This window comes from Nelusetta ayraudi, unplaced genomic scaffold (genome assembly GCF_046127955.1).
Source record: "Nelusetta ayraudi isolate G7.1 ecotype Tasmania unplaced genomic scaffold, CSIRO-AGI_Nayr_v1 ptg000168l, whole genome shotgun sequence".
NCBI lineage: Eukaryota > Metazoa > Chordata > Actinopteri > Tetraodontiformes > Monacanthidae > Nelusetta > Nelusetta ayraudi.
In genome coordinates this window covers 907501-934834 of record NW_027466218.1, presented here as the reverse complement: position 1 = coordinate 934834, position 27334 = coordinate 907501, and the positions used below count along the sequence as shown (strand labels likewise).

The following is a 27334-nucleotide window of genomic DNA, read 5'->3' as shown; positions in this document are numbered from 1 at the left end:
CAGTACCTCGAGTGGCCACTGGAAAAGAATCCTCACGTCAAGTCTGGTATTCAGTTCTTAGAACACATCCATGCAAGGGACACACACGAGTGGTCACACACACACACACACACACACACACACACACACACACACACACACACACACACACACACACACACACACACACACACACACACACACACACGCCAAAGGACACACACTGCAGTCTCATTTCCACCGGATCAACTGCGGTTTATTGGGGCGGCGGCCGGGGGGGGGGTGTGCCGGCGCAACTTGATAATAAATCAACATGTCGTAACACTCTGGAGTGACATGTCAAGATAATACACTCAAAAAGCAAAAAGAGTTGAAGGGAGAGGAGATTGGAGGGGGGGGGGGGGGGGGTCAGTACAGTGATGGTGGAGAAATAAATGGATGTGTGAGAGGAGACAGAAGGACAGAGGGAGGCGAGAAATGGACGGATTTGACACGCGCTCTCTCTCTCTCTCCTCCGTCGCTCTCTCTCTCTCTTTTTTCGGGGCGTCTCAGCCGTGATTTGTCAGCGAGCTCTGGAAAGAGAAAAACAAGGTGGGGGGGGGGGCGGGGGGAGAGAGAGGGAGGGAGGGAGGGAGGGAGAGAGAACATCAGAATATGCATTTTCATCGCTGGAGAGGAAAGTTGCAAAAAAGTCCAGAGGCATTGTGGGGGAAACTCAAAATCACACAAAATAAAACACAGTGAAGCATCGCTCACGCTATTCAAACAGGATTCTCCAATTCTTCAAATCAATAATAACACTAATCTAATTTTAAGAGGAAATGATGCAAAACTTAGTGATGTAAATGGCTAAGAGCGTTTACGTTGATGATATAGGTTGATAGTGAATAAAATAAATCAGAAGAAAAAAGTCTAACATAAATACACACGGCTGGTTTCTACGTATTTCAGGGCTATTTGGCACTGCTGAGTAAGCGCCGAGCACGGCGTCCAGCCGATGGCCTCCCCACAGTTTTTTGTATTATTTCCTCGTCTTGAGTCGCGTGCTGTCATTCGCTCCCTGAACTCCACCTTAAAATCCAACAGCACCGTCTTCTGCTGGCTTACCGGGAGTCTGCACTGTTGCCATAGCAGCCGCCCTTAGTGTTAAGGGGGAGGGAGGGAGGGAGGGGACAACAAGCGGACATAAGCCGCGAGGAAGACCGTGGACAGCTCCAAAAGGGTAAAGCAAAAGGAAAATAGGATAAAAATGGATAAAATCAATGCGTGATGACTTTAGTGTCCCGCTGTCGTTTTGGGGCCTGAAGTGTATTTGGACAAATTTCAAAGTTTGGATCTTGGATGACCGATCCCGTTTGTCAGTTGATCCTATAAGCTGATCAGAGAAAATCACAAAGAACACAAATGAAACACCCGCAAAAGTCCAGTGTGTAAAATCTGGCCTGATTTACAAGTTTTACATGAGTAAAAGCTTAATATACTTCCCATAAAAACATTCACAAAAGTGTAAACTCGCAGCACAATAAAAGCCATTAGGTATTCCTACCCTAACAACGGGTCTTATTTATATATATAAGAACACACACAGAGCAAAAAAAGGGTCTTGCTCCCAGTTAACAGCTATCTTGAACCGCCATAAAGCAACGAAGAAGAAGGTGGATGAGGTATCCAGGTTTGGGTGCGCAGGCCACTGTAGTTCCCTGGCAAGCCCAGGAGAGGGAGGGTGAGTGAAAGAGCATTGCAAAATAAAACGTAAGCACTCGATGGTCTCTGTTTCCTCTAAGAAGCTCCAGCTATCACACACTTAACCTTTGAGTAATGTAACCGGGGTCGACTGAATTGCAGTGCTGTATTTCTCTGAACAGCTGCCAAGTGTCGGCTCACGGGGGGGGTGGGGGACGGGGGGACGTTGCCTCTTTGTGAATGCATGTTCAAACGTTAATAACAAATAATAATGTGACGTCCTGTTGGGAATTGGCATTGTACAACGAGGCTGATTGGCTGCCTCGTCGTCCAGCTTGTCGATTGCTTGATTGATTGATTTGGGTCCGGTTCCCCAGTGGGTTCAGAGACTAAAAACAACAACGGTGGAAGGCTCTGCCGGGTGTGTTCCTACATAAAGTTTTAAGGGCAGTAAGAAGAAGAGAAGGAATGAGGCCGCTGCTTATGCATGCGGCTCACAGCGAGTGTCAAAAATTAAAATAAACACGGGGCGACCCGGGGGTTAGCGGAGCATTAGCTGGTGGCTGCTGGGTGGGCTAGTTGGCATGCTAACCACCCCGGTGCTTGGCTGGCAGACAGACACGCCGACGGGCAGGTTAGCTGCTCAAGCGCCAAGTGCATCCGAGGGCATCGCAAGCCTGCGCCACTGAATTGGAGATGAGCAGAAAATGTGACAAGGGGATTTTAGCTTTTACTCTTCCACTCACATCCCCCAACCATAAAGGAGGACGCACCAAAGCCCCGATACTTGAGAGGAGCTGGCCACGCTCTCCTATTGTGTGTGTGTGAGTGTGTGTGTGTGTGTGTGCAGGAATTTTTTTTTTTGCGCACGTCGGTCTAAATGCAGGCTGCTGCGGTAGGCGTTGCCGCGCTCCCGCTGCAGGATGATGGGACATTATCTCTCATGCGTGTTGCATGAAGGAAGGTGTTGAATTTCAAACTGAGCCACTGCTCACAGAGCTGCCAAGGGTCCAACGTCTGGACCGTCGCCGTCCACACTCGGATAATTTGAGGCTTTTTTTTTTTTTGTATGCAGCAAAATTTCCAAACACTCGTACAGCTCAGGAAGCTTGACACTGAATTTTGTATATATTTTATAGTGCTGAGAATCTGCACTGCAGTCTTTGCCTCACCTGGCAAAGATTGAGGTGTTTTTTTTTATTTCTGCAGCACTTTTGACACAGTGTTTCCAATTACACTGCTGACACGCAGGGGCTATCTAAGCATACCTAACTTATCCTGTTGCATAGGGCGCCCCCTGGTGGAGGTGTAATCCCCCCTCCCCCCCTTTTTTTTAAAATTCTCTTGGATATGTTGTTATCATTGCAATTCAGTCTATATGTTTATACATACACTACCAGTCAAAAGCTTGGACAGCCAGTTGGCTAGAAACGCCACGGATGACAGAACACATTCATCTCTGCTGACACAATAGCTCTGAGTTTTCTTAAAGCCCTCATTGCCTGTACGATGTGTTCATAGTTGGACTGAGTCGTCGGTAAATAAATGACTCATAAAATGTGCCGCCTTTAAATCTTTGAATCAGTGCTCATTGTGATTTGTTAGAACACCTCTAACTCGAGGCACGTTTGACAACTGTAGTAACTGTAAAGAAACAGTCAAGAAAAGGCAAATATAGAGAATATTTGCTGAACTCGACTCCTTTACTTAACATTTTACATAATTTCCTTGTTACAGAGGGCTTTGAGGAAGCCCCGTGCGACTTGTCGTCAGTTCGCAAACAACGTTCAGAAGAAAAAAAAGAAGAAAAAGAAGAAGAGGGAGAAGAAAAAACAAAGAAAGCATGTTTGTGTCATCTGCCAGTTTCCATCCAATTAGTGTGCAGCGTTCAGAGACGGTCGACTGCTGCGCCGCTCGTCCGCCAAATCGATTGTGAGCGACAGCAGCAGTGAGCCGGCGCCGGCCGTGTTTTACATCCACTCCTGGGCTAATGGGCAACGTACAGACGCGCAAGAAGATGCACAAAAGGCGGCTCCGATAGGAGGAGATGGTGCCGAGGCACGCAGGGCGAAAAAAACAAAAAAGAATAACGTGCGCTCGGCTCGCTCGCTCCTTTTTCGGTGAAAAACAAAAATAATAGACGAGTAGAAAATCGATACTTGTCTCCACCGCTCAGCGCTAACAGCGCTCAGCTCCTTCTCGCTCTCTGCCGAGGAGCAGAGACAGTTGCCAGGCAGGAAACGTCAATCAGCCGCCTTATAAACACACACACACACACACACACACACACACACACACACACACACACACACAGGTTTTCTCTGATTAGGCCGTCAGTCCGACGGTTAATCAGTCCGTCAGTCCAGCAGGACTCCTCAGAGTCTCAGGACTCTGAGCACGTGGACTGTTGTTTCAGTCACGGCTCCTGTTTTTCTTTAGTCCAATTAAATTGCTGTTAAAGCAGCAATCAACGATTTGTATCTGCTGGCACTGAGGTCTGAGAGGACAAGTTTGTCGATTTAAACCTACCACATCACGTGCAAAATAAAAAAATAATAATAAAATATATATATATATATATATATATATATATATATATCTGGGTTCTGCATCTGTGAGGTTACTGCGGCCGTGAAACAGAGGGAGAGTTAGTTTGGATCCCCTGCAGGCGGTTCTGCTGGTTCAGATCGAGATCTTTTGACGCTGATGTGGTTTTCTGCCACACGCAGCATCGGTTAAACGGATCACCCAGAGACTCCACTGTGACCACTGCTCGCAGTCACAGTAAGTACATACTGATGCAACACGCCAGTGCAGTGACTGCACTGTCGGCTCACGGCAAGAAGGCCACGGGTTCAATTCCCGGGCCCGGAGGCCAGGCAGTGCAGAGTTTGCATGTTGGACACTAACATTAGGCCAAGTAGCAACACTTGTTGTGTGTGTGTGTGTGTGTGTGTGTGTGTGTGTGTGTGTGTGTGTGTGTGTGTGTGTGTGTGTGTGTGACCGTGCCTTCACCCTGAGACAGCTGGGACAGACTCCAGCAGCTCTGACACCCTGAGTGCAGGACAAGAGGTGACAGGAAATGGATTGATGGATAGTTTGAAGTTTGTAAATTTGTCTACAGCACAAAGTGCAATTTACATGAGCATTTGAATGGCCATTTACCCTCTATTTAAACTACTGTTTTATTTATTTGTTTTCAGAATCTTTAAGATACATCAAATTCAGATTTCAACAGTGAAAATGAAGCCAAGATCAAGAGGCTGATTTTATTTCTGTCGCGATTCTTTTGCGATTTTTCTGCCTTTGAAATTCTCACTCCTCCCTGCCGAGGGATAAATCTTTGAACGGATCGTTGAAGACACGGGGACTCGCCTCTGCCGTGAGTAATCGGGAAAAATGACTGCACTGAAAACGAGTGCGCACGTTAACCAAAGACAAAATTGACAATGTAACGATAATGGCCGTATTGACTTTCTCATTCCATTCAAGAGACGAGACGCCTCGGTCGTCACGCCGAGCGAGCTCTTTGTCAAGACTTTCCTTTTTTTTTCTTCCTCCCCCCCCCCCACCACCCCCCCTTACTCCTCCAGCACCTTGTCTGTATCCAAATGAAGTGAGACACGCGGCAGCTGGATCCCAGCAGGGAGCAGATCGATCACATGTTGGCGAGGCGGCGCTCTGCGGAGCCAGGCAGCGTGGACGAAGTGTTTAGCTGGATGCTGATGGAGTGCCGTATGGATTTGAGCGGGAGAGAGACAAAGAGACTCGGAGGAGGAGGAGGAGGAGGCGGCACTCGAGAGGGAACGGCTAATCTCTCGCGGCCTGAGCCCTGGGATGGAGGTCGCCCTGAGGTGATGGATGCCAGGAGAGCAGGAGGAGAGGAAGAGTGAGAGGGATAAAAAAAAAAGGGATCTGAAACCGTGCTGGTCCATGTGAAGGCGCAGGGCTGAGAGTCACTCTTTATCTTCACATGGCGGCTGAACAACTCGAATGTCGTGGAGGTAACCGATGCAAAAGAAGCTCCAGGGTTTTGATTTATGAACGGGAAAAGACAAAGGAGGGCAGAATTGGTAAATTTGTGCAAAACCAAATTCTGAATTGGCTTCGTTCCCGTTGTTGGAAGCTTCTCATATGACAAATATTAGTAATAAATGTTTCTCCTATTATGACCGTGCATATGTGTGTGTGAGAGAGTGTGTGAGTGTGTGACTGTCATATTGTGAAATGATAAATGATAGTTTCATCAAGAACCTCTGGAGTGAACTGTATTAGAATATAAATAACATTGGATTTTAATTTAACACAGGTTAAAGAACAGAAAGTGTGATAGTATTCCATAATGAATGTAATCTGTAATGAATGACTGTGTATGTGTGTGTGTGTGTGTGTGTGTGTGCGTGTGTACACCAGACTGCTGCTGAACAGTGGCTCTGTTATCAGATTAAAGTTAGCAGGCAGGCTAAAGCTCACAGTGGGGCTCAACACCTGCAAGTCCTGATAGCCATGCAGCACGAGCGTGCACGCACACACACACATGCAGCGCAGGTGTACGCGCGCACACACACACACACACACACACACACACACACACACACACTTTCATGTTTTCCCTATTTCCCCTCCACTACAGTCTTGGAATCTGGCCTTTTTTTTTTGGCCTTGTGCTTCGTCTCCTCCAGTCGTGAGTGACGGGGCCTCCCCACCCACCTCCTCCCCACCCACCTCCAGCACCACCCACCCCACCCCTCAATAATTTCTACCGTGGGCTCATCCTTCCTGCTGACAGAAACCTCTTCTTGTCTGTTTGTTCATGCTCTCTATTCCTTCCATCAGCCAGTCGCTGCTGCTGTATCTCCCTCTTACAGTTTTCTATTAACCCTTCTTTGCTGGCAGCCGCTCTTAAGCCTCTTTCTCCCTGACTTCTCCTCTCTTTCATCAGTTTCCACCCCTTTCTCCCAGTGACAGCCACCGTCCTATTCCACTTTAATTCCGGCCACAAAGACTCTCATTCCAAACCGTCGTTGTTGTTTTTTTTTTTTTTTCCTGCTTTGCGTGAACTGACGTCGTTCCTTTCCTCCTGTCAATCAAGGCTCTCGTCTTCGGGAAACTAACCAGGTGAAGATGTCTGGATTTTTGGCAGAAGTGCCGGAAAAAAAAAAAAACAAAAAACCCTGCTAACGTGAATTATAACAGTGCGGCAAAGATTGGCACGGTTCAATCGAGACCTTTGGTTATTTTTCCTTGATAATGAAGGCGTGAACATTTCCTTTGTGGGCTGCCACTACATTGGACAGGAAAAGAAAACTACTGCTGGAAATAGGTCAAAGAAAGAGGAACAATTCTATCTTACTGGTGGGTGATGCTGGTTTCCATCGCCCTCCAACCACGGTTTGGAGTATTGCATCGGAAAAGAGTGACAGAAATTCCAAACATAACACAAACCCAGATAGAAACAAACATTTCCAGTTTGGAACCTTGGAACTCAACTAAACCAGCGGTAGTAGAAATGCCCATCACTAATATATTTTTCCTTTCTCTCCTCCAGTTGTCCGCAGGTTCACATTACATGAAGTTCACAAGTTCACAGTCTTAGCAGCACAAAGGAGCATTTCTGTCCCGCTCGGGGCCAGAAGGAAAACCCTTGTTGTTGTTCTCCAACCTTAAGCCTGTGTAATTAAGGCAGGAGGAGAGCAGCGCTCGCTCCTTCAGACCCGACCCGTGAAGGCAAACGCTGCATTTAAGGACCTACTGAGGGTTCAAGTGGGTTAAGTAGGTGGAACACACACACACACACACACACACACACACACACACACACACACACACACACACACACACACACACACACACACACACACACACACACACACACACACACTCTGCGAGCACAGCAGTGCAGTACGGGTCTGGCATTATCATTCTGGGAATTTATTTATTTTAAATGGTTTTGGAGTGCGGTTTGTTCTTTAGCGTGACTTTGGAGGAGAGCTGCGTTTGGAGGCCAACGGTGGGCTTGAAAAAAATGCTCTTGGGGGAGCCAGGGGAGCTGGGAGGGGGTGCAGTTGCAGAATATATATTTTTTTTAAAAAATCTAACAATGACAATGGGCACAAACAAAGTGTGAGATAAAGTCAAATGTCAGGGTGGAAAAAAGCACAATAAAAAAAAAACCCACAGAGGTTCAGGGCAACACAAGGTCTTAGTGAGTTGACATTTACGGGCACGCACGCACACGCACACACACACACACACGCACACACACACACACACACACACGCACACACACACACACACACACACACACACACACATACACACACACACACACACACACACACACACACACACACACACACACACACACACACACACACGACAATGGCCATCCAGTGACAGAAGGTGGGAGTGATGGCCAAGAAGGTGCAAGGCCACGTCCTGAGGAGGGGGAGGAGGAGGAGGAGTAAGGGAGGTGCACGTATGTGACTCATGCCGCGTGAAAAAGGAGGCGTTTGAGTGACGCGGGAGGAACCGCTGGGCCACTGCAGATAGCGAGCTGGGCCGACTTCAAGCGGGAGACGCGGGGAGCCAGATAGATGTGTTGAGATGAAGACGCTGGCAGGGGGAGAACTGATAAGCAGCGCCGCTGGATTCACTCCAGATTGATTGACAAACAGACAGGCCCGACAAAAAAGTGTGTGTGTGTGTGTGTGCGTGTGTGTGTGGAGGGGGAGGGAGGTTAAAATAAGTGAATAAATTCTCAGACGGTCACGAAAGCGGCAGGACCGATGTGGCTCGTAACCGCGCCCCCCCCCGCCCCCCAACCTCCCTCAAAAAAAAAAGAAAAAAAAGGAAGATAAACCAGTTTGAGGCGAACCTTCGATAGGCATCGAGCTCCGCCAACAGAACGAGACAAAAAGAGAAAAACGGACCGACCGACCGAGAGAGAGAGAGAGAGGGAGAGAGAGAACGAGAGCCGCGGGGTATCAGCGTCAGACCAAGATTAGTGGCGTAAAAATGCCGTCCTGTCCCTTGAATCACGGAGAGGAATGCATCTGCTTGGGAAAACACTGGCGGCGCACGCGGCGATAACAAAAGGCGGCGGAGCTTTTAGGCTGTCGAGAGCTCGATGATCCGCCGTCTATTGAGCAGTCGCGCTTTTGTCAAGCAGAGCTGAAAAATTACTGTTACCCCCACCCTCCACAACCCCCCCGACATCATGCGTCTTTTTTCTGACTCAATAGCTATTTTATCTGCCCGTGAGCAGCCACTTTATTTTGCCGGGGAGTTTGAAGACAACTGCCCTCTGCTCTGGAAAGAAAAAGAAAGAAAGAAATTCAGCTTTTTGTTGAGACAACGTGTTTTTACGCTGAGAAGCCTTTTGTGCTGAATTGTACAAAGTTTCTTTTCACAATCCGCTGCCTTCCCCCACCTGAGGCGCAAGCCGGCTGAAAACTTTCACCGAGGCCAAGATGCGATTTTCTGCCGCTAGAGGGCGCTGGCGAGCACAGCATGTTCACCAGAACAGGGAGACTCCTGCGGTCTGGAATGCGCAGGCAAGGAAAATGGCGGGTGACGATGCGAGCGTGTGAATCATTTCAGCTTTAGCGTTAGCGTCCACTCGGAGCTTTGCATGAATTTGCATGCGTTTTCTGAAGTTGCGGTACGTTGCTTGCTCTGTATTTATAACGGTGCGAGTGCAACAGTTCTGACGGGCAAGAGGAGGTGGAGTTTCACATGCGCTAACGTGCATGTGTGCCTGGCCCAGCTTTGAGCGACAGAAGGACAGGAAGAGTTCAGAATCAACGGATAGAGAGGCGGTGTCATGTGACCTCTGCCCCAGATGGAATAACACCACTGGAGCTGCACATACAGGACTTTTTTATTACCTTCAGATCCAATAATGCAGCGTACTGCCCCTTTAAGCAGAAGCCACGCTGCCTGTTAGATCTGATGCACCAGCAGCGAGTCTCTGGACCCTCCTGCTCGCTCCTTTGCGTGGAGGCTGCAACATTACAAGCCATGTTTCATTTGTGACGCTGCACGCTGCATCTCTATAAATACTGAGGACACGGTGAAACATGCAGAGCAGCCATGTGGATCATTTGCAAGATAATTGCCGTATTCTGAATCACCGCCGACGTGCACGAGTTGGGTCAGCGGCGCCGATACAACTCGTGTCACGTGTCCAAGTCTCATTTCTTTCACGCTGCGTTCGATTCCCTCACTGTGTTTCCTCAGATAGCCTACAACTCAGGTTGATGACGAGCACAAAGACACGCACACCACGACAGTCGTTAGCGTTAGCATGCTATTCAAGCTGTCCCGGGAGCTTCACTGAGAATTTGCATTGGAGATTTTGGCTTCTTGCTTTGAATTCACCTTATTGTGTGTGAGGTTCACTACAAATGCAGGTTGATGTTGGGTCATTTATTATACTCCAATTTAAGGCCTATTATTATTTTCATTTTTGTCAGTTCATATTGTGTTTTAATGCGCCAGATGACAGAGAAACTGCTCAACAATATGATGAGGTCATCCAATAAGAAAAAAAAAGGCGTAAATGTGATGAAAAAAAACTATATATTTATATCTGTATGCAACACATATCTTCAAAAATGTGTTTTAACAAAGTATAACCTTGGACAAAGGCTTATCACAGAAAGGTGATTTGTCTAATTTGGAATACGACCTTAATTGGGTTCATGCCAGATTATTGAGCATGAAAATGTGATGACAAAACAGTTGGATGTCTGTCTCTTCATTTCATTTCATTTCATTTGCTGGAGTTTCCTGAGCGCTGAGGGACCAAAGAATGTTTCGGTCGATGGCGGATTACATTGAATTCACATTTTTTTGTGTGTTAAATGTATTTGAGATGAAGCCGCGGATCGATCCGGCCAAGTGGCCGCATCTGAAGTGTGCGCCGAGCTTTTCGCCGTGTGACTGGAGGAGGAAGTGACTGGCGGGTAAGACAAAGCGTGCGATGAAGGGTCACGAAAAAGGCCCATTACGCAGCCACATAAACACGTATAGAGTAGAAACGGGGGAAGAAGCATAACGAGAAGAGGAACGGAAGGACGTCACTGAAGAAGTGTAGAAGACGCGCGACGTTTGGGAACCCCAGCGGCTGCAACGTTGGCGCCTCGTACGTTAAGTTTACACATTTCTGCCCTCACTCTCTCCGAAAAAGATAGAAGTGCCTTATTACGTCTGAGCGACGGATGAAACTCTTTGGAGTCTTAAAGGTCATTGTGAAAATCCCAACGTCTCTAAAAAAAAAAGAAAAAAAAAGAAAAAAAAAAAGCAGCAGACAGGTTGATCATGAAAAGGCAAGATTCCATCTCTGTTAGATTATCCTGGCGAGGGAAAGGTGAGGGGAGGAGGAGATGCACATCGAGGACGCTCCTCCTGTAAAGTCTGCAGGCGAGCGGCTGCCGTCCTTAAAGGCCAAAGTGGGAAAGTGAGACGGCTCAGCTCGGGTGGCGTGGAATTAAAATGGCGCGTATACCTTATCTACAGTTTTGTGCGCGTCTTCATGTGCCGATCAATGCTGTGACATTTGCCCAGAAACTCCATGTATTTTTATTTATTTTTTTTTTTAAAGAAGTTTTAAAGACTTCTTTAAAAAGAGAGAAAAAAAAACTTCCTGTTACATTGAACGGGGGCAGGGAGAGAGCGGGCGCGCTTTGAAAGTGTCGCTGTGGACACGTTTGTGTTCATACAGCAGCAGAAAGAAGCCACAAATGTGGGCGGAACGAGCTCAGTTGTTATGCAGTTGCTGTGCTTAAGTTTGTCAGAGGTTTATATTTATACATCAAATACGTATTTATACGTCAAAGGTTCATATTTATATCCCCAGTCACGGAATTTTCTGCTTTAAGCATATTTGAATCACACAGTTTTCAAGCTTCAGACAGAAAGTGAAGCTTTTCTTTGTCACGTATGCGCCTTTTGTTCCTTCGTGCCGCACTCTCTACGCTTCTTTTTTTTATGACTTTCCTCCACACTGGCTCTTGACAAGAATGTGCCGGATTAAATGTGAAATAAACAAGTGCCTGGGAAAAAAAAAAAACAAGCAAAAAAACAAAATAAATAAAAACTAGCAGCCTGCCTTTACGCCGCACATTAGTCTTCATTTACACGTGCTTGCAGAAAACAACAATCACACACAAAAACAAAATCCCGTTTCCCAAAGAGCTTCATGCCACTGGCAAATGGATCTTTTGAACCAGTTTAAAAAGCTTGATTGCTTTTATTGTGAGCCCTTGCTTTGCTTTTATCGACCGCTCCGACTGCCAGATTCACCAATTGTTGTTTTGTGCCTTTTATCTACTTTGGAGCCGTATCAGTGCATTTTGTCATGATAATAATGTGCAAATTGCCCCATTCATAATTGTTTTTTTTTTTTTTTCCTTTTTTGGAGGGAGAAATTGCATAAAATAAGCACTTTGTAGATAAGCGGAGGGCCTGAACACTATTTGCGAGAGCATCAGCAGAAGGCAGAAAGCATTTCAAAGAGGCTGAATGCCAAAACCGATTTTAATACGCTAATAACGGAGTAATCTTCCCATCAGAAAGTTCCCAAACAAGCCGGGCGACTTATAAATCTGCTCAATAAGCATGTCTCATTGATTTAGCGCCCCTCTCTGAAGTGTCAAAGTAACCATCGGGCCGATAGCGATCCTTAGAAGTCGACTGATTTGGAAGTGAGGAAATGAAAGGATTACTTGTGATGTCACCGTTTTGTTCCGCCGTCGGTGTCGCACTCGGGCTCCTTCCAGGTCCAGCTAATTAACTACCATCCTTCTGTCGTCTTTAGAAAAGCCGGGAGCTAATTTAAACATTTATCTTTAAGGCGCGGTGGGGGGGGAGGGCGGGGCCTTTTCCTCCGGCACTCTGGCTATTTTTTTTTTTTTTTTTTTTTTTTCCCCCACTCCAGAGAAATGTGCGAGAAGTGTTAATTAAAGGAAACAGAGTGCGGGAGCTAATTGAAAGTCCCACCTGTCGCCACCCACACACTACACCATGTTACAACACACTAATAAATCATCGTAATCTACACTTTAGGTTTACGCTTAGAAGCTATTTTTAGGGTCCGCTAAGTGACTGGTTATCACAGCGATTAATCGACTCATCGATTGATGAGTCTTAGGATTAGACGATGGCTCTTATGTAGCTATCAGCGAGATTTTGGGCACGTGCTAAGTAACAATAAAGACAGTAAAACTTCACTCAGTGCTTCATTCCTGAGATAGGTTGTGTAATAACGCTTGCGGACGTTTAGGCTTCTCTTAAAGGTGAAGTGTGTAATATCTGAAGATTTTGAGACGAAACAGCGGCATTACATTTTCAGATTGCAGCGCTCACCCTCTCACCCTCCCTCTCTCCAGTTTGCCAGGGAACTACGGTGGCCTGCACACACAAACCTGGATACCTCATCCACTGTTCTTCTTCGTTGGTTTATTTGAGCGATGCGAGCGTTCACCCTAAATGCAATGCTTTTAAAGAGCGATTCTTGAAACAGAGTGTCACACTTTTATCTAATCGAACCTTTATTGTAGACACGAGCAGGGTCTTTGCCACATTTTTTTTTTTTTTTTACCATAATTTTCCAGTTACTTTGATGCAAAGAGAGCGAGGTAGAGCGACCACTGCTTTGCTCTTTCACGCCCACAGAATTGCACCAAGTTTTGTCACTTGTGTTTTCCTAAATGTCGACAAATCATCTGCGTTGTCAACGACACATTCTGGACTCCTTTCCTGGCTTACCTTGGCTTGCTGGACACAAGCCATGTACTGCCTGGCCAGGCTGGAGCAGAGCAAGGTCTGCTGTGGGTTCTCTGTGTAGCACTGGAACACCTTCGCCTGCAGCTCAGTACACAGCGGCCCGGTGTGACGGGGTCTGGACAAGGAAACACAAGGCAGAGTGACGGCTCAGGACAGAAAATTGGAGATTCTGCATCAAGTTTGGTCACGAGTTGATCAAATAAATCAACTCCAAAAGCGGAGACTGGTTCGAGCTGTAAAAACAGCCCGTCCAAACATTTCTGTTGTGTGTCAGATTTTATGAGGAGTCACATTAAAAAACAAACAAGCAAACAGAAGTTGTCTTTGACTTGTTTTGGATTCACATGACAGAGCTGAGATAGTTTCAAACTCTTCAAGGTGAAGTAAGAGGGAAAAAAAAGATAAATAAATAAAGATGAATAAATAAAACAGTGACAAAGCAGCTTAGGAATCAAAGTTTTTTCTTCATCTTACTCCCACATAAGCACACGTGTGTAGACAAAGAAATATAATCACTTCCACACACACACACACACACGGGCAGTAGCAGGTAGACTATGCTAATCCTACATGAGGGTAATCCTTGAGTGCTCTGTTGCTTGCAGTAATTTACTCGCCACTGTGACAGAGCCCATAACCAGAGGAGGATTGCAATATGGATATGTACACACACACACACACACACACACACACACACACACACACACACACACACACACACACACACACACACACACACACACACACACACACACACACACACACACACATGCCTGCTTGTTATTCACAGTACTGCATCCTGTCCAAGGTCTCATACCAACGCACAGTCCACCGACGACAGAAACTGAACTAAACACGAAACGAAAAGTATGAGACCAGAACGCAGGTGGGGGCCGAATTAGTGAGAACGGAGCGGAAGAGGCGACTAAAATAACAGAACACAAAGACAAAAAAAAAAAGAAAGAGAACAGATAAGTAATATTGCTCAGACGAGCTAAACTAGAATGAAAGAAACAGAAAAAAAGATACAGTATCACAACATGGACAATTAGGATAATTTGACAGATGCAATGCAACCTTTAGCTTCCATTTCGTAGTCGTTCAGGGTGATTCTATCATACCAAATGACTGCCATGTACTAGCAGATTACATTTTTCACCTATTGGACAAAAAATGCATCCAAAAGAATTTATTTTAAACTTTAGGACTGAAACTTCAACATCAGAATTTGTTTCCAGGGAACTTTCAGAGAATGGAGTTTACTGAAATTTTGTGTGCTCTACACTAAAGTCACCTTCTAAAGTCAACTTCTACAGTCAACTTCTAAAGTCAACTTCTCCAGAAGTGGCTCAGTCATGCTGATACACATGAAAATCATGTTTTTATGTTCTTAGTTTGACTCAAGAAGGTGCTTGTTCTGCAGACCATGGTGGCAACTAGTGGCTACTGAGTTGCTGTCATGTGATTGGCTGACGCAGCTATTTGCGCCAACTAGCACATTAACATTTCACCGGATAACATGGCTGCTGAGTGTCTGCAGCCAAATTCTAGATCACACAAACACAAACACCCTGCCCATATGGCAACTCTAACAGCACTGACACAATAATGCTTGCAAAACAAAGCAAAATGTGTGTTGAGGCTTTGTAAGTGTAAGGTGTGTGTGTGTGTGTGTGTGTGTGTGTGTTGGACAAACCATACTCACCAGATGAACCATACTCATAAAAAGATTCCTCAGCACCAGTAAGCGCAGTGCGCAGTCTGAGAAAGTGTGTGTGTGTCTTAGCAAGTACGTGTGTGTGTGTGTGTGTGCGTGTGTGTGTGCAGTGAAGGGTGAAGCGACAAGATTAAATAAATCACTTGCAGAGAGAATATTCATGAAATGAAGCCGTGAAGGCAACCTGAGAGAGGGAAGGCCAGACGGACGGAGGCAGAGGGAGAACAGCGGCGCGTTACAATGGGTGGCGGCGCCTCCACTGGCGTGGACGGACCGTAACCCGTGGCAACTTGGCCGCTCTGCGATTGCTGGCACGGAGGAAAATGTGATTGTTGTGTAAAGTTGGTGTAGCTTGGCTGCTGACCGATACACACTGCTTTGTAGACCTGCGATCGATCGAGTATACGTTTTTGTTTCTCTCTCTTTTTTTTTTTTTTATTAGATTCTTGAATCAGGTTTAACAATTTGAAAAAAATCTGATTCTTAAACTTAAAATAGCAAAAAAGGAAGGGAAATGGGATTGTAGATTTTTCTTTAGAATCCTATGGATGGAAATGTAATCGATCAATACGGGATTTCAAGATTGTTATTTTTTGAACTCTTTAATATTAACGACACCTGCACACTGTCTCAAAAAATGAAGAACATGCCTGTTATCCATATGTTATTGTTTTTGACAATGTCCTGCTGGTAAACTCTCAACTATCTCACTACGTTGTGCTTTATTTTAAGCATTTGTCTCTTTTTCTATTATTACAAGTTGTATTTTCTTTTTTTGAGCGTTGTGGTTCATCATTAATTGGTTACCTGCGCAACTAATTTGATTTTCACCGGCTTCCTTGGCTATCGGTGGCCCTTTTATGAAGCTGATGAGCCACACACATCTGAGGTTGTGTTACAATAAACCCCTTCAAATCCTTTCAAGCAGAGTCTGGGCTTCAGGGTCGAATGAGTCTGACTGAAATAAAATAAAGAGTGTCCGCACGAGATTGAATGGAATGGATTAGCCAAGGTCAGTTTACCAAAAGCTGCCGTGGCCAGGCGGCAGGTTTAAAGTTTGTGTAATTGCATTGTCGCTTCGAAAGCCAGTTACCATGCTCTTCAATCCCGTGATTGAATTAACGGATTTATGAGTAAGTCTGAATTTGGCGTCTGGCAATTGGTCAGCGATGTGAATTACTAAGAGCGGAAGATAACGGCATCCACAGCCCTTGCGACATTCAATATAGCTCAAATTGAGAGAAAAAAAAAAAAAAAAAAACTACGACAAACTTTTTTGGTCCGTTCAACAAGAGAAACTTTCTGATAGCCTAAGTGTTTTCATAATGGAATCTCAAGCAGAAAATTGCCTCTGCTAATCTGCGCCAGCTGCCTTTGAGGTGAGTGTGATTATTAGAAGAAAATATATATATCAGTTGACCCTGTCGTTGTGATGGCCGACTTTCTCAAGATTTGGGAAGGAGAACCGTTCTCCTTTCAACCTGTGACCGCTTTAATAAATATGCTCTGAGTTGGGGCCCAAGATACTAAGGCCCAAATTGTTTCTCATTTACAGGCTCAAAGGTTTCTCATCATTTTATTTGTCTCCCTTTGGCAGCGAGTGGTTTGAGTTCTGCGGCACCGCAAGGCACGGCAGTGCAGCATAGAGTGTTGAGAAAAAAAGGAAACATTGTCTTATTCCATCAAGCTCTTAAGTTGCTGTTGTTGTTTGTTGCCGTGCGCTGCTTATTAACGCACGATGACAAGGATTTGCCAGGGTTTGGGCTCCTTGAAAGCAGCAGCCACGGCATTGTAGTTTTGGGTTTTTCCTTTTTTTTTCTTTTTTTTTTTTTTTTTAATACGATGCTGACTGGAGGGGAGGAAGGAGCCAGGATCAAAGATGTCATGGCTGGAATGAGATCAAAAGCAACGTCAGAGCCCCCAGTCTGGTATTGTTGGAGGCTACAGCTTTTATGCTGCTGGAACACGGATAACATCCACAGCGTTACATTTCACCTGGCAGGAATCTCACTTCTTCTTTCTTTTTTTTTTTTTCCTCAGGAGAAGCACTTGGAAAACTGCAGATTTAGTTTGGAGAGCTGGCGAGGCTCCGTCTGAGGGCTGCCACGACTCGGCAGCGACGATTACTCCGCTAGTCACAACCATCACTGATCCCACCTTTGCAAAGTGACGCACCGCACTTAAATCCCCAAACTTGTCATCCAACAAACTTTGCTACATTGATCCCAACTTCACCTAAAAAAAAACTCTTTGGAAAAGTCTCAAAAGAGAGAGAGAAGTCATCCAAAGAAAAAACAGCTACGTAACAACAACAACAACAACAACAACAAAGACTGAAGACGTACACAACCCAGGCCGTCTCGTCAAAACCCCTGACAGCTGAAGCGCTGCGGGGAAGAAAAGAGCGCAGGAGAACAATCGGCGCCGTTAGCCCGGCTGATTGATCTCCACCAAACTGGCTCGGCAGGTGATGCGTGGGCGGAGAGATGGGAGGGGATAAGGAGAGAGTTTTATTAAAACAGGTGACATTACGGAAACGAGACGAGCGCACGGCGTGCGACGTGTTTTTGCGTGCGACGTCTCGTTGTTGATAACTTTTTTTAGTCGGGGCTGGGGGGGGGGGAATTCCGTCGATAGGTGGCACTGCGGCTAGGCATGCTCGTTAGGGCTTTTTGGACCAATCCATCCAGTTTGATACCAAATGCAGATTTGAATCCTTCAATTTGTAATGCCCTTCTTAAAAAAAAACAAAGGGGGGGGGGATTTAGGAAAAAACTCAAAAGCCACATTGTGCATTTTTTTTTTTGCTTTAGACAGACAGACAGACAGACATGTAGATAGATAGATAGATAGATAGATAGATAGATGGGAAACTGCACTGTTGCAGCACTAAAAAAACAGTACAAAAAAATCGATGTACAACAAACACCCAGAGCTGATGTGCAAAAGACAGCCAAATTGTGCAGAGGCAGGGATAAACAAGGTTTCCTAAACCCTTAGTGAATATTATTTGTCATTGAATCTGGGAAAAACGTCCGGAATGCTGTCTGCCACACAGCTGGGAAGAGTTTCGAGGGTAATGGCTCTCGGCAGGGGGAAAAAAAACCAGTTTGAAATAAACTATTACGATCACTGACTTTTTAATGGGTAGAATCTCCCCCTTGTGGGGTGGATGCAGAGGTCTTTTCAGTTGGCTTCATGCTACAAACATACAAACTCACAAAAAAATGACACACATCGTACACATACGTAGCAGGTAGTACACAATGAACGCGACAATCGCGCTCGCTTCCCGACGCAGCGCTACCGCACGGCGACTCCTCTCGGGGACGTCCACCCGAGGTTCACTTTGGTTCCGTCTCCGCACAAACTTTCGAGGGGAAACAAGATTTTCAAAGCGGATTAATGGATTTTTATATCTTAGTGTAAGCTCAGCTGAAACGCGGGTGAGTCTCTTAGGTGAGGTATTTTAGGAAGTACGTGTAGCCTTGTAGCCCCAAGGCAAAGTTAATGGACGGACTCCTTGAAAGTGCTCCATGCAGTTGAGCAAGGAGAGGAGAAAAATGGCACTAGACAACATTTTAACACTCGCCGAGTCCCACTTGGGAATTGTGTTCTAAAAAAAGAAGGTATGAGCAGCCTAAAGAGTGCAGCCTCCCGGGGGGGCGACCGTCACATTGGCCTGCTGTTAAGAAAACACCCTTATCAGCAGTGAGGGGCATCTCCAGCTTGAACATTTAATCTCAAGTTATTTGGCTGTCTTAGAAAACACAGCGAGACACTTTTTTTTTTTTTTTTTTTGAAAGCAGGTCTATTTCCAGTCAAGTGCAGAAGATTTCATATTTGCTGTGTGACAGAATCAGAAGAGGAGGAGGGATGCAAAGATATATATATTTTTTTTTACACTGGTTGAAATGCTCACGCTGAGAACAGCACACCAAATTACAGCTGACATACATACAACAAGACAGATTGTTCCAACCGAGCCGTCTGATTGGACAAGAGCCACTTCGCGGACTGCTCATTTTGAGCATCACAGCGGCAGGGCTGCTGGGTTTTGACGGCTGTGAGGATGGTTTCTCGTAAATGCGTCTGCGTGAAGACCAGAATATTGTTGAGTTGAGAGCGGAGACCAGCTGGGCTGGACCAAAGAAAGCGTCGTCGAAAATGGATGGATGTTTGAAGTGCTGAATTGGCCAGGTGGTTTTATAATCACTCGCCATCACGTTTTTGTAAGCAGGTGTAAATAAACGATCAGATAAATATGCTAATGTTAATCTCTTTTTATTACTGAAAACAGTAAAAAAAAGGAGTTTGTAGAAATGTTGTACGAAACTAATATCACAATCAGTGTTTATTAGTCATGTTATTCTTGCTGGATTTCTCTTTTAGGATTTTCGACCATGCAAAAATATGCTTGCAGAATTATTAGTTGACGTTTCGGTGCACGAGTTCTATTGTTACACTCTGACAATCCACAGAGGGAGGAGCCAGGATTCCAAAGGCGCAGGTGGCTGAGTCGAAGTAAAAAAAAAAAGATAAGACAACGGGAAAAACCCGTCCCTTATCTCTACTTTAAACCAATAAAAATATCAAGACAAGCCGCAAGAAAAGACACTAAGAACAAACACAAAAACAACAACAAAAAAGCAAGTAATGCCACAACCAATGGAGGGAAAGAGAAAAGAAATAAGAACATCCAAAAAATATGAAAATTATTTTTGCCGACGGATGCGCAGAGAAAAGGCTGGGAAAAAAAAAGAGGCAGTCGGAACATAATGTGGCAGGCTGTGCCGTACACAGCCTCAGTGCTGCGGATCCCTTCAGCAGTAGGTAAATGGAATAATTACTGGGTGGCCAGTCTAGTGTGAAATGATAGCGTGACCCACCAGAATGAAACACTGCCCAAACTCTGACGGAACATAACAAGTACATGTCTACCTGAATACAAAGTGTGCCTCCGTGTGTGGCAGAGAAAGAGCGAGGAAGCAAGCGTGTGCGTGAGTGCGTGAGTGCGTGTGTGTGCGTGTGTGTGGGCGCACGCGTGTGTGCGTGCGTGCGTGCGTGACAACCCATTGTGACGGGACAAAAGGCACTTCTTCGGGCAAACTTGTGCGGCAGTGATCTTTGCAACCTCGCCGGTGCAGCTCAGAGGACAATAGCAAAATCCCTGCTAATGTAACAATTTGGACACGGTTTTAGGTGGTAATTGTACGCGGCCGGACTCAATGGACCCGGCGAGACAAGACGTTCACCGGCTGCCGTGCGGCGCAGTGATAATAAAAACCGACTCAACGGGGCTCAACGTTTTGCTCTCTTGTTCATTGTGTCTCTCGAGTGCACGCTCTCCCGGCTGCACCGCTGACTTGAGGAAACATTTGGTGAAAAAAAAAAATTATAATAGCGAGTAATTTAAGTAATTTTGTTTCCCTTCTTCGAAACAGGAAGTTGCAGTAGCTGAAATAACACATTAAAGATTCATTTAGCGCTTCAGCAAACCCCTGAATCGGCTCAGTTCTGAATTGTACTGGGTAAAAGTTGCATTAGCTGCGTTTCCATGACAGTTTTTCGCAAGGTAAAAGCGATATTTCGAAAATTTCGACAGTGTACAATTGCGATATGCAGGTGTTTCTATTGAACGGTGTGCAGCACATAAGCCGTAATTCTCGTAAAATCTCAAATCTTAAGGAGGATGGAGATACGGAACATTTTGCCTTTTCCTTTGAAGCGAACTGGTCACGTGACCTCGAACGTCACGCCCATTGATGAGTAAATGCGAAAAAGTGTTTCCACTTTTGCGATATAGCTCTATATCAATACGTATATAAAAAAAAAACACCTCATGAGAGCGTCAAAACCGTTTAGCGATAAGAGAGGTTTTTTTTTTTGAAAATTAGATGTTTCCATTTCCCGTTTTTATTGCGATATTTAGGTTTTCTAAGGCTAAAACGCAGCTATTGTCTATGATTGACACGGCTCGAAGTGCCTGAGTTCGTTCTATACACCAAGGAAAAACTGAATTACAAAACTATATATTTTTACTTAAAAACATGTTGAAAGGTGCTCGCGGTCGAGGATTAGACTTTACATGTATCGTTAGCGGATCGCCATCAACGTTCAGCAGCTCCGATAAGGAAAATTAGAGATGGATTCGATAAGGCTGGATACATTTCACACTGCTGGCATGAAAGCTCCAGCAATATATTGCTTAGGTGTCAGACTTGACGTCTTTCTTTCAGATTCAACAGTCTGATTTTACTGGTGCACAATACAGCAGGAAGGAGGGTGGAGAAAAAAAAGAGCTTTTGTTATGCTGATTAAAAAACAGAGAGTGAAGAATGTGAACAATGACGGCTGAAAATGACAGGTCTGCGATATCCCAGAGCAGTTTTTGTATGTTTGGTGAAAGTCATTGTCGCGCACGTGGGAAAAGGAAACATAAATGGCTCATAATAGGTGCCAGAGACTGGCACATTGTGGTGGTGTGCGGGTACAAAATGAAAGTGATTTTGTGCTTTTTGACAGGAGGTGAGGTCTGATCTCTTGCCGACTCGGCTGGGAACCGATCTGCTTCTTGTGAATTCTTACTTTTGAGTTTTCAGCAATGATGGAAGTTGAAAATTTTTGTTTCGACATTACTGTAATTCTAAAGGTTCCATGTTCGACTGATACCCCTCTCTCTCTCTCTCTCTCTCTCTCTCTCTCTCTCTCTCTCTCTCTCTCTCTCTCTCTCTCTCTCTCTCTCTCTCTCTCTCTCTCTCTCTCTCTCTCTCTCTCTCTCTCTCTCTCTCTCTCTCTCTCTCTCTCTCTCTCTCTCTCTCTCTCTCTCTCTCTCTCTCCCAACATAAAGTCTCTAACATGTTTATGATCTGCCAGGAAGTCTTTCTTTCCCCGGCACAATAGATCTTGCACACATCCAAAATGACAACAGCTATCAATGATGACTCAATCAATCAGGAATTCGTATGACGCTATTAAAGTTACTTTCCAGAGTGTGGAATTTCAAATCACTCACCGAATACGAGCCTCAGCCTGAGTGGCCGCCTCGCTGAAGTGCTCAGCCGTCTGCTGGTAGTTTTCAATGTTCTGTCGGAGAAGACGCAGAGAAAAATAGACACATTTGAAACAAGTCAAAATCATTTCACAAAGGCTCCACTTGCATTGAAGGAGATGATATCTTTTTTTTCTTGTGTTTGGCCTTGCACATAAAGCACCAAATTAACCAGCGACGCATTTTGTCAAAAATGAATCCGAGATCTGCAATATTGCTTGCAAACAGCGACTGATGGTGATACTGAAAAAGAAAAGAGAGAAAAAGAAGTGTTTTGCCGATCACTGCACACGTTACATTCGAGTCGAAGTGGCTGAGGTAAAATATAGCTCACCTGCACTGGGCTAATCAACGGCCACGGAGTTAATTACTTAGAACTCATAAAAAAAAAGGACAACGAAAGGTTTTCGGAGGAGAGGGAGCCACTTTCAGCCACAGATTTGAGACACAAAAAAAAAAATCCAATCCGTTACATGAGCCACATAACCATAAAGAGACCAATAATGAATTTAAAATGCGACCAAAACAAGCACCCTCCTCGCCTCCCTCTCGTCGCACGCCGCCGCACAGTAATCACCATTCTAAGCCAACAACCGCGGCGCTCCTGCTTTTACTTAATTATTCCCAGTACGCCCATGAGATGAGGTGATAGGAGAGGGAGATAATTGAAGTGACTGAGCGAGGGAAAGAAGGGAGATGGGGGATCAAATACCTTCCGCAGCCCCCGGGCCCTCCACTCCGTCGCTGCCCTCCAGTCATTTTCATATCTCATTATTTCACGCTGATTCGCAGACATGTTTCTCTTAATCTGAATATCCGGTGGCGTTTCCAAAAAAAAAGGAATAAAACTTAAGTCATATCTCAGGAATCTCCTGATTTAATCCTGTCTGCCAGTATTCTCACTCCTCTAAATGATTAAAACTGATGTCATTAAGAAAATAAGATACGCATCTGAACAACCATTTCTGTTGTTGTACGTGCAATCAAGTCGCCTCTCACCGAACCACAGCGAGGGAAGCAAAGTGTTTTCCATTTTGGACGCTTTGACCGTCGTGAGTTTTGTTTCTCCCCGAGCATCAACAATGCTGATGATTCTTTGATCTTAAGCGTCAGGAAACTCTTTAATTCACTTTCCTTAATTGGCTCATCGATCTTTCAATGTCTTGCCGACGTGTATACAATACGAACTCAGTCGCATATGGTTTGCTGTGTTGTGCGTGCGTGCGTGCGTGAGTGTGTGTCAGACTGGTAGACTCAGACTCTCGCAGCAACCGTGGCACTCAGTATTGTGACACCCAGTGTGACTCGGGCCTTGAACTCTCACTGCACAAATGCTTTGTTTCAATTTTGGTCCTGCTGTCCTGCAGGTGTGAATGGTGTGATCTCGAGCAAAGGAGCAGCAGCGTGCAGGGATGGAAAAAAAGAAGAAAAGAAAAGAAAAGGGCGCTGAATGTGTCCTTATTTTCCTCCATTAAGTGCCAAGTGGTCCCTCTGCTGACACAATTGACCGAGAGGAGAGGGTGGAGGGCAACAGGCGCAAAGGTGCTGCGCTAGAAGATCAGCGGAAAGTGTGTGTAAAAGAACGAGATCTCACTCCAAACTGACCCCGAAAGCCCTGCTTGCACTTACTGGGACGTTGGAAATACTTTAATCACACAGCGACAGGAGGTATTTTTCTGATGAGTGTAAAAGACTCTACTGCAATATATGCGAGTGAAGAATGAGATAGACGTGCATGACTGCTGTACTTGTTATTTTCTGTCAGTCCAGGGCTGAACCTTTTGTTCAATTCTTTGCAAATCTCTTAAAAGCTGCGCGATGCTGCAGCTGTATTTTCTGCACTGACACTTTAAAAAATAAAGTGCTGGTTTTCAATAAAGAAGTGAAAATTAACAGTTTTCTTTAATCTGTTTAAACACTTAACTAAAGCGCTTTTTTTGGATGTGACTTAGCGCTTTACAAATAAAATTTGATGGACTAATTGAAAAGTAAATCAACAGATGAATTGATCCACAACAACAATGTTCAGCTGCTGCCCCACGACAAGGATGTAATTAACGCCCCGTGCATTTGACTTTTCTTATCTAATGTGACCAAGGTCCATCGCGGCTCTCAGGAGAATTCACGATGAGAAAATCCCAAGCACCGTAAACATCCCAGTGTAAACACCACCCCTGCCAGCTTTGTGTCCTGATTGTGTTTTATTGGATTTTCCAGGTCAGGATTTCAGGATTAGACTCCTGTTGCAGCTCGCGTTTTCCCACCGGTGAAACGCCGAACGGCTTAAACACCACTTTGCATTTACCAAAAACAAGCGAGAGACAACGAGGCGCCGTGACAGGACGCGGTCCTGCGACGCCGTGAGCGCCGCGCGTGTCTGAAGGGGCGGCAAAGACTCAACTGTCCTTGAACAAAATTCAAAATGTGAACAAAGTCACACATCGGAGAGAATAAAGAAACCAGTTCTACTCGATGGTTCCTTTACAGAACAGCGCCAAAAATGGTAACGGCTGTTTTATTGCTCATCAAGCCGATTCTTATTAAACACTCAAATTAAACCCAGTGTATTGCCATGAATTAATCTTGAAACTGATACCAGCGCAACGCAAAAAAACAATAATGTTGTCCTTGGTGGTGCGCTCGAGCACAACATGTCGGTCTTATCCCAAAAGCATAATAAATACATAATACAAAAAGCATAAAAAAATAGGAAATGAGGAGGACAGTGTTTGGACTGGCAGGTGGTGCAGCGTATCCAGTCAAAAACGTTTGGGAGGACCAGGAGACGCTGTTGCCAGGGCGTGTGTGTGTGTGTGTGTGTGTGTGTGTGCACAGAATAGACTTGGAGCCGCAGCCCCAGCTCGGCTCTCATGACACCGGAGAAGTGGCGGCACTATCACTGGCATACACACACACACACACACACACACACACACACACACACACACACACACACACACACACACACACACACACACACACACACACACACACACACACACACACACACACACAGCTCTTCCCAGTCATTTGCAACCTCAGGGACAAAAGCCCTGTGTGGAGAGACAGAAAAGAGGGGGATGATAACTGTGGGTGTGGGAAAAGAAGCGAGGTACTGAAGGGGAGGTGGGGGTGGCGGAGAGCCTCACCGAGGGGATTAGTCCCGATGCACATGTGTGCGCGCGCGTGTGCATGTGCGCACGCAAGCGTGCATACATGCAAGGTGTGTGACTAAATCTGAGTTTGTGCGTGAACGTTGAGCGCTCAGATGATCCTTGCATGCGCAGCCGCCTGAACACCCTCCAGCCGCTGAGGACCGGGAATGGGAGGAGGGGTGGGGGGGGTGCTGTTGGGATTTTTTGGGAGGTGGTGGGGGAGGGTTGTTTCACGCTCCGTGCCTGGACGGAGCAGGATTAATTTTTTTTCAAGGAGGGGGGATTAAAAGAGGTGAATTTTTAAACTGAGACTTGTTTACAGAGTCGCAGGGTGTGTTGCCGCGAGGAGACAGATATACTCCACCTGTACACTGGCAAGAGATTAGGGAGGCATTCACTAAAAAAAAAAAGAAAAAAAAATAGGGGAGCGGGAGGTGTCGGGGGTGAGAATACGAGGAGAGGGGAGAGGCGGAGCCAGCGCTGATATGTTTCAGGCAGAGTTCTGCTTCATTCCTGGCACTTCTGTGCGTGTGTGAACCTATGTTCTGCATGGAAGAGGGAAACATGGAGAGCTGCCTTTCATTGCACATACACATGAATTTGTGAGTGTGTCTGTTTGTGTGTGTGTGTGTGTGTGTGTGTGTGTGTCTGTGTGTGTTAGTAGTGGGCAGCCTCAACAGGGTTCATACCGACGCTACATCATCATCATTACTCATCCTTAACTGGACTCTGCAACACAGGTAATGAGCCAAAAACACAGACACACACACAGACACACACACACACAGACACACACACGCGCACGCACAGCTCAGTCTATTAGAAGTGGCTGGAATGCTGGTCCAAGTGCAGATCACAATCCAATTATCAGCCGATTCTACACCTAATTTGGATGCTCTTACATTCTGCTTCTAATGTCCCCCCCCCCCGTCTACTTATTAACACATCCAAATGGAAGTGATTGGATGGAACTGGATTGGACCGGATTGAAAAATGGAAATGTCGCCAGAGAGGTAATTTTGTTTACGGCGGTACTTAACAACAACAACTGACACTGATTATCTCATGTAACACAATAATCAGGTGGAGGAGGTCGTCATCACTTCCAACCGTTCATCCATTCTTAGTGCAAGAGCAGCTACAACTGCAGCTTGTGTGTGTGTTTTTTTAAACACCAAAAAACCGGGAGCAAGACCCTTTCTATATGCATATTCTTACATATAAATAAGAACTAAGGGTTGGAAAACCAAATTACTTTTATTGAACTGTGAATATACACATTTATTAATGTATCTATGGGCAGTATATTGAGTTTTTACCGAAACTGTAAAGGCCAAATATTGCAAACTGCACAGGCTGCACAGTTGAGCCGGTTGTTTATTTTTATTTTGAAGGCCAACCCAGCACCGCCACAGGTGTGTGTGAAAAAAGCAGGACGAAAGGAGGCGCTGGATGAATGGAGTGCGAGATTGGAAAATGAAGGAGAGGAGAAGAAGGGGGACGGGCGGCGGCGGCGGCGGCGACTCGCGATCCACTGCCTGCTTAATGCACAGCCCATATGGCCTCTTTATCTCCCGCCCTCAGTCCCGCTCGTCCCCCCACCGCCACCTCATCCGCATGCAGGTCAGCGCCGGCGCCGCCGATAGAAGAGGCATTGGCGGCGAGGAAGATAGAGCGCCCTCCACTCCTCCGCCAATCAGTCTCTTCCGGCGAGCGCCTCGGCCCCAGAATGGCGCTCGCTCGGCCGTACGCACGGCGGCCCCGGCCATTTCCATTTAACTTGGCTATGTAAAAGGTTTTTCTCGGAGGCCTAAAGGAGTGCGACTGCTCGGGTCTAGATAAGGTCCTTCCCCCTCCGGCTGCCTGCCGGGGCCCCTGCTGGACGGAGGGAGACGTGTGGGAGAGTCTCTCAGCTGGTCTGAGGCGGCTGCAGCCGGAGGCTTGAGGAAGGAGAGGCGC

The 27334-nt window shown here is 45.8% G+C and overlaps 1 protein-coding gene across 2 annotated transcripts in view; it reads right to left on the bottom strand.

Moving 5' to 3' along the window:
* Window positions 1-210: 210 nt before the first annotated feature.
* Window positions 211-27334, bottom strand: part of chchd6b (coiled-coil-helix-coiled-coil-helix domain containing 6b) — a 41986-nt gene continuing 14862 nt past the window's right edge. For both annotated transcript variants that reach the window (XM_076014248.1, XM_076014249.1), the window contains 3 exons: window positions 22185-22255; window positions 13435-13567; window positions 211-551 (listed from right to left, as the gene is read on the bottom strand). In XM_076014248.1, the coding sequence (XP_075870363.1) occupies window positions 528-551; window positions 13435-13567; window positions 22185-22255 (228 nt within the window). In that variant the 3' untranslated portion in view covers window positions 211-527. The remainder of the gene's footprint in view (window positions 552-13434; window positions 13568-22184; window positions 22256-27334) is intronic.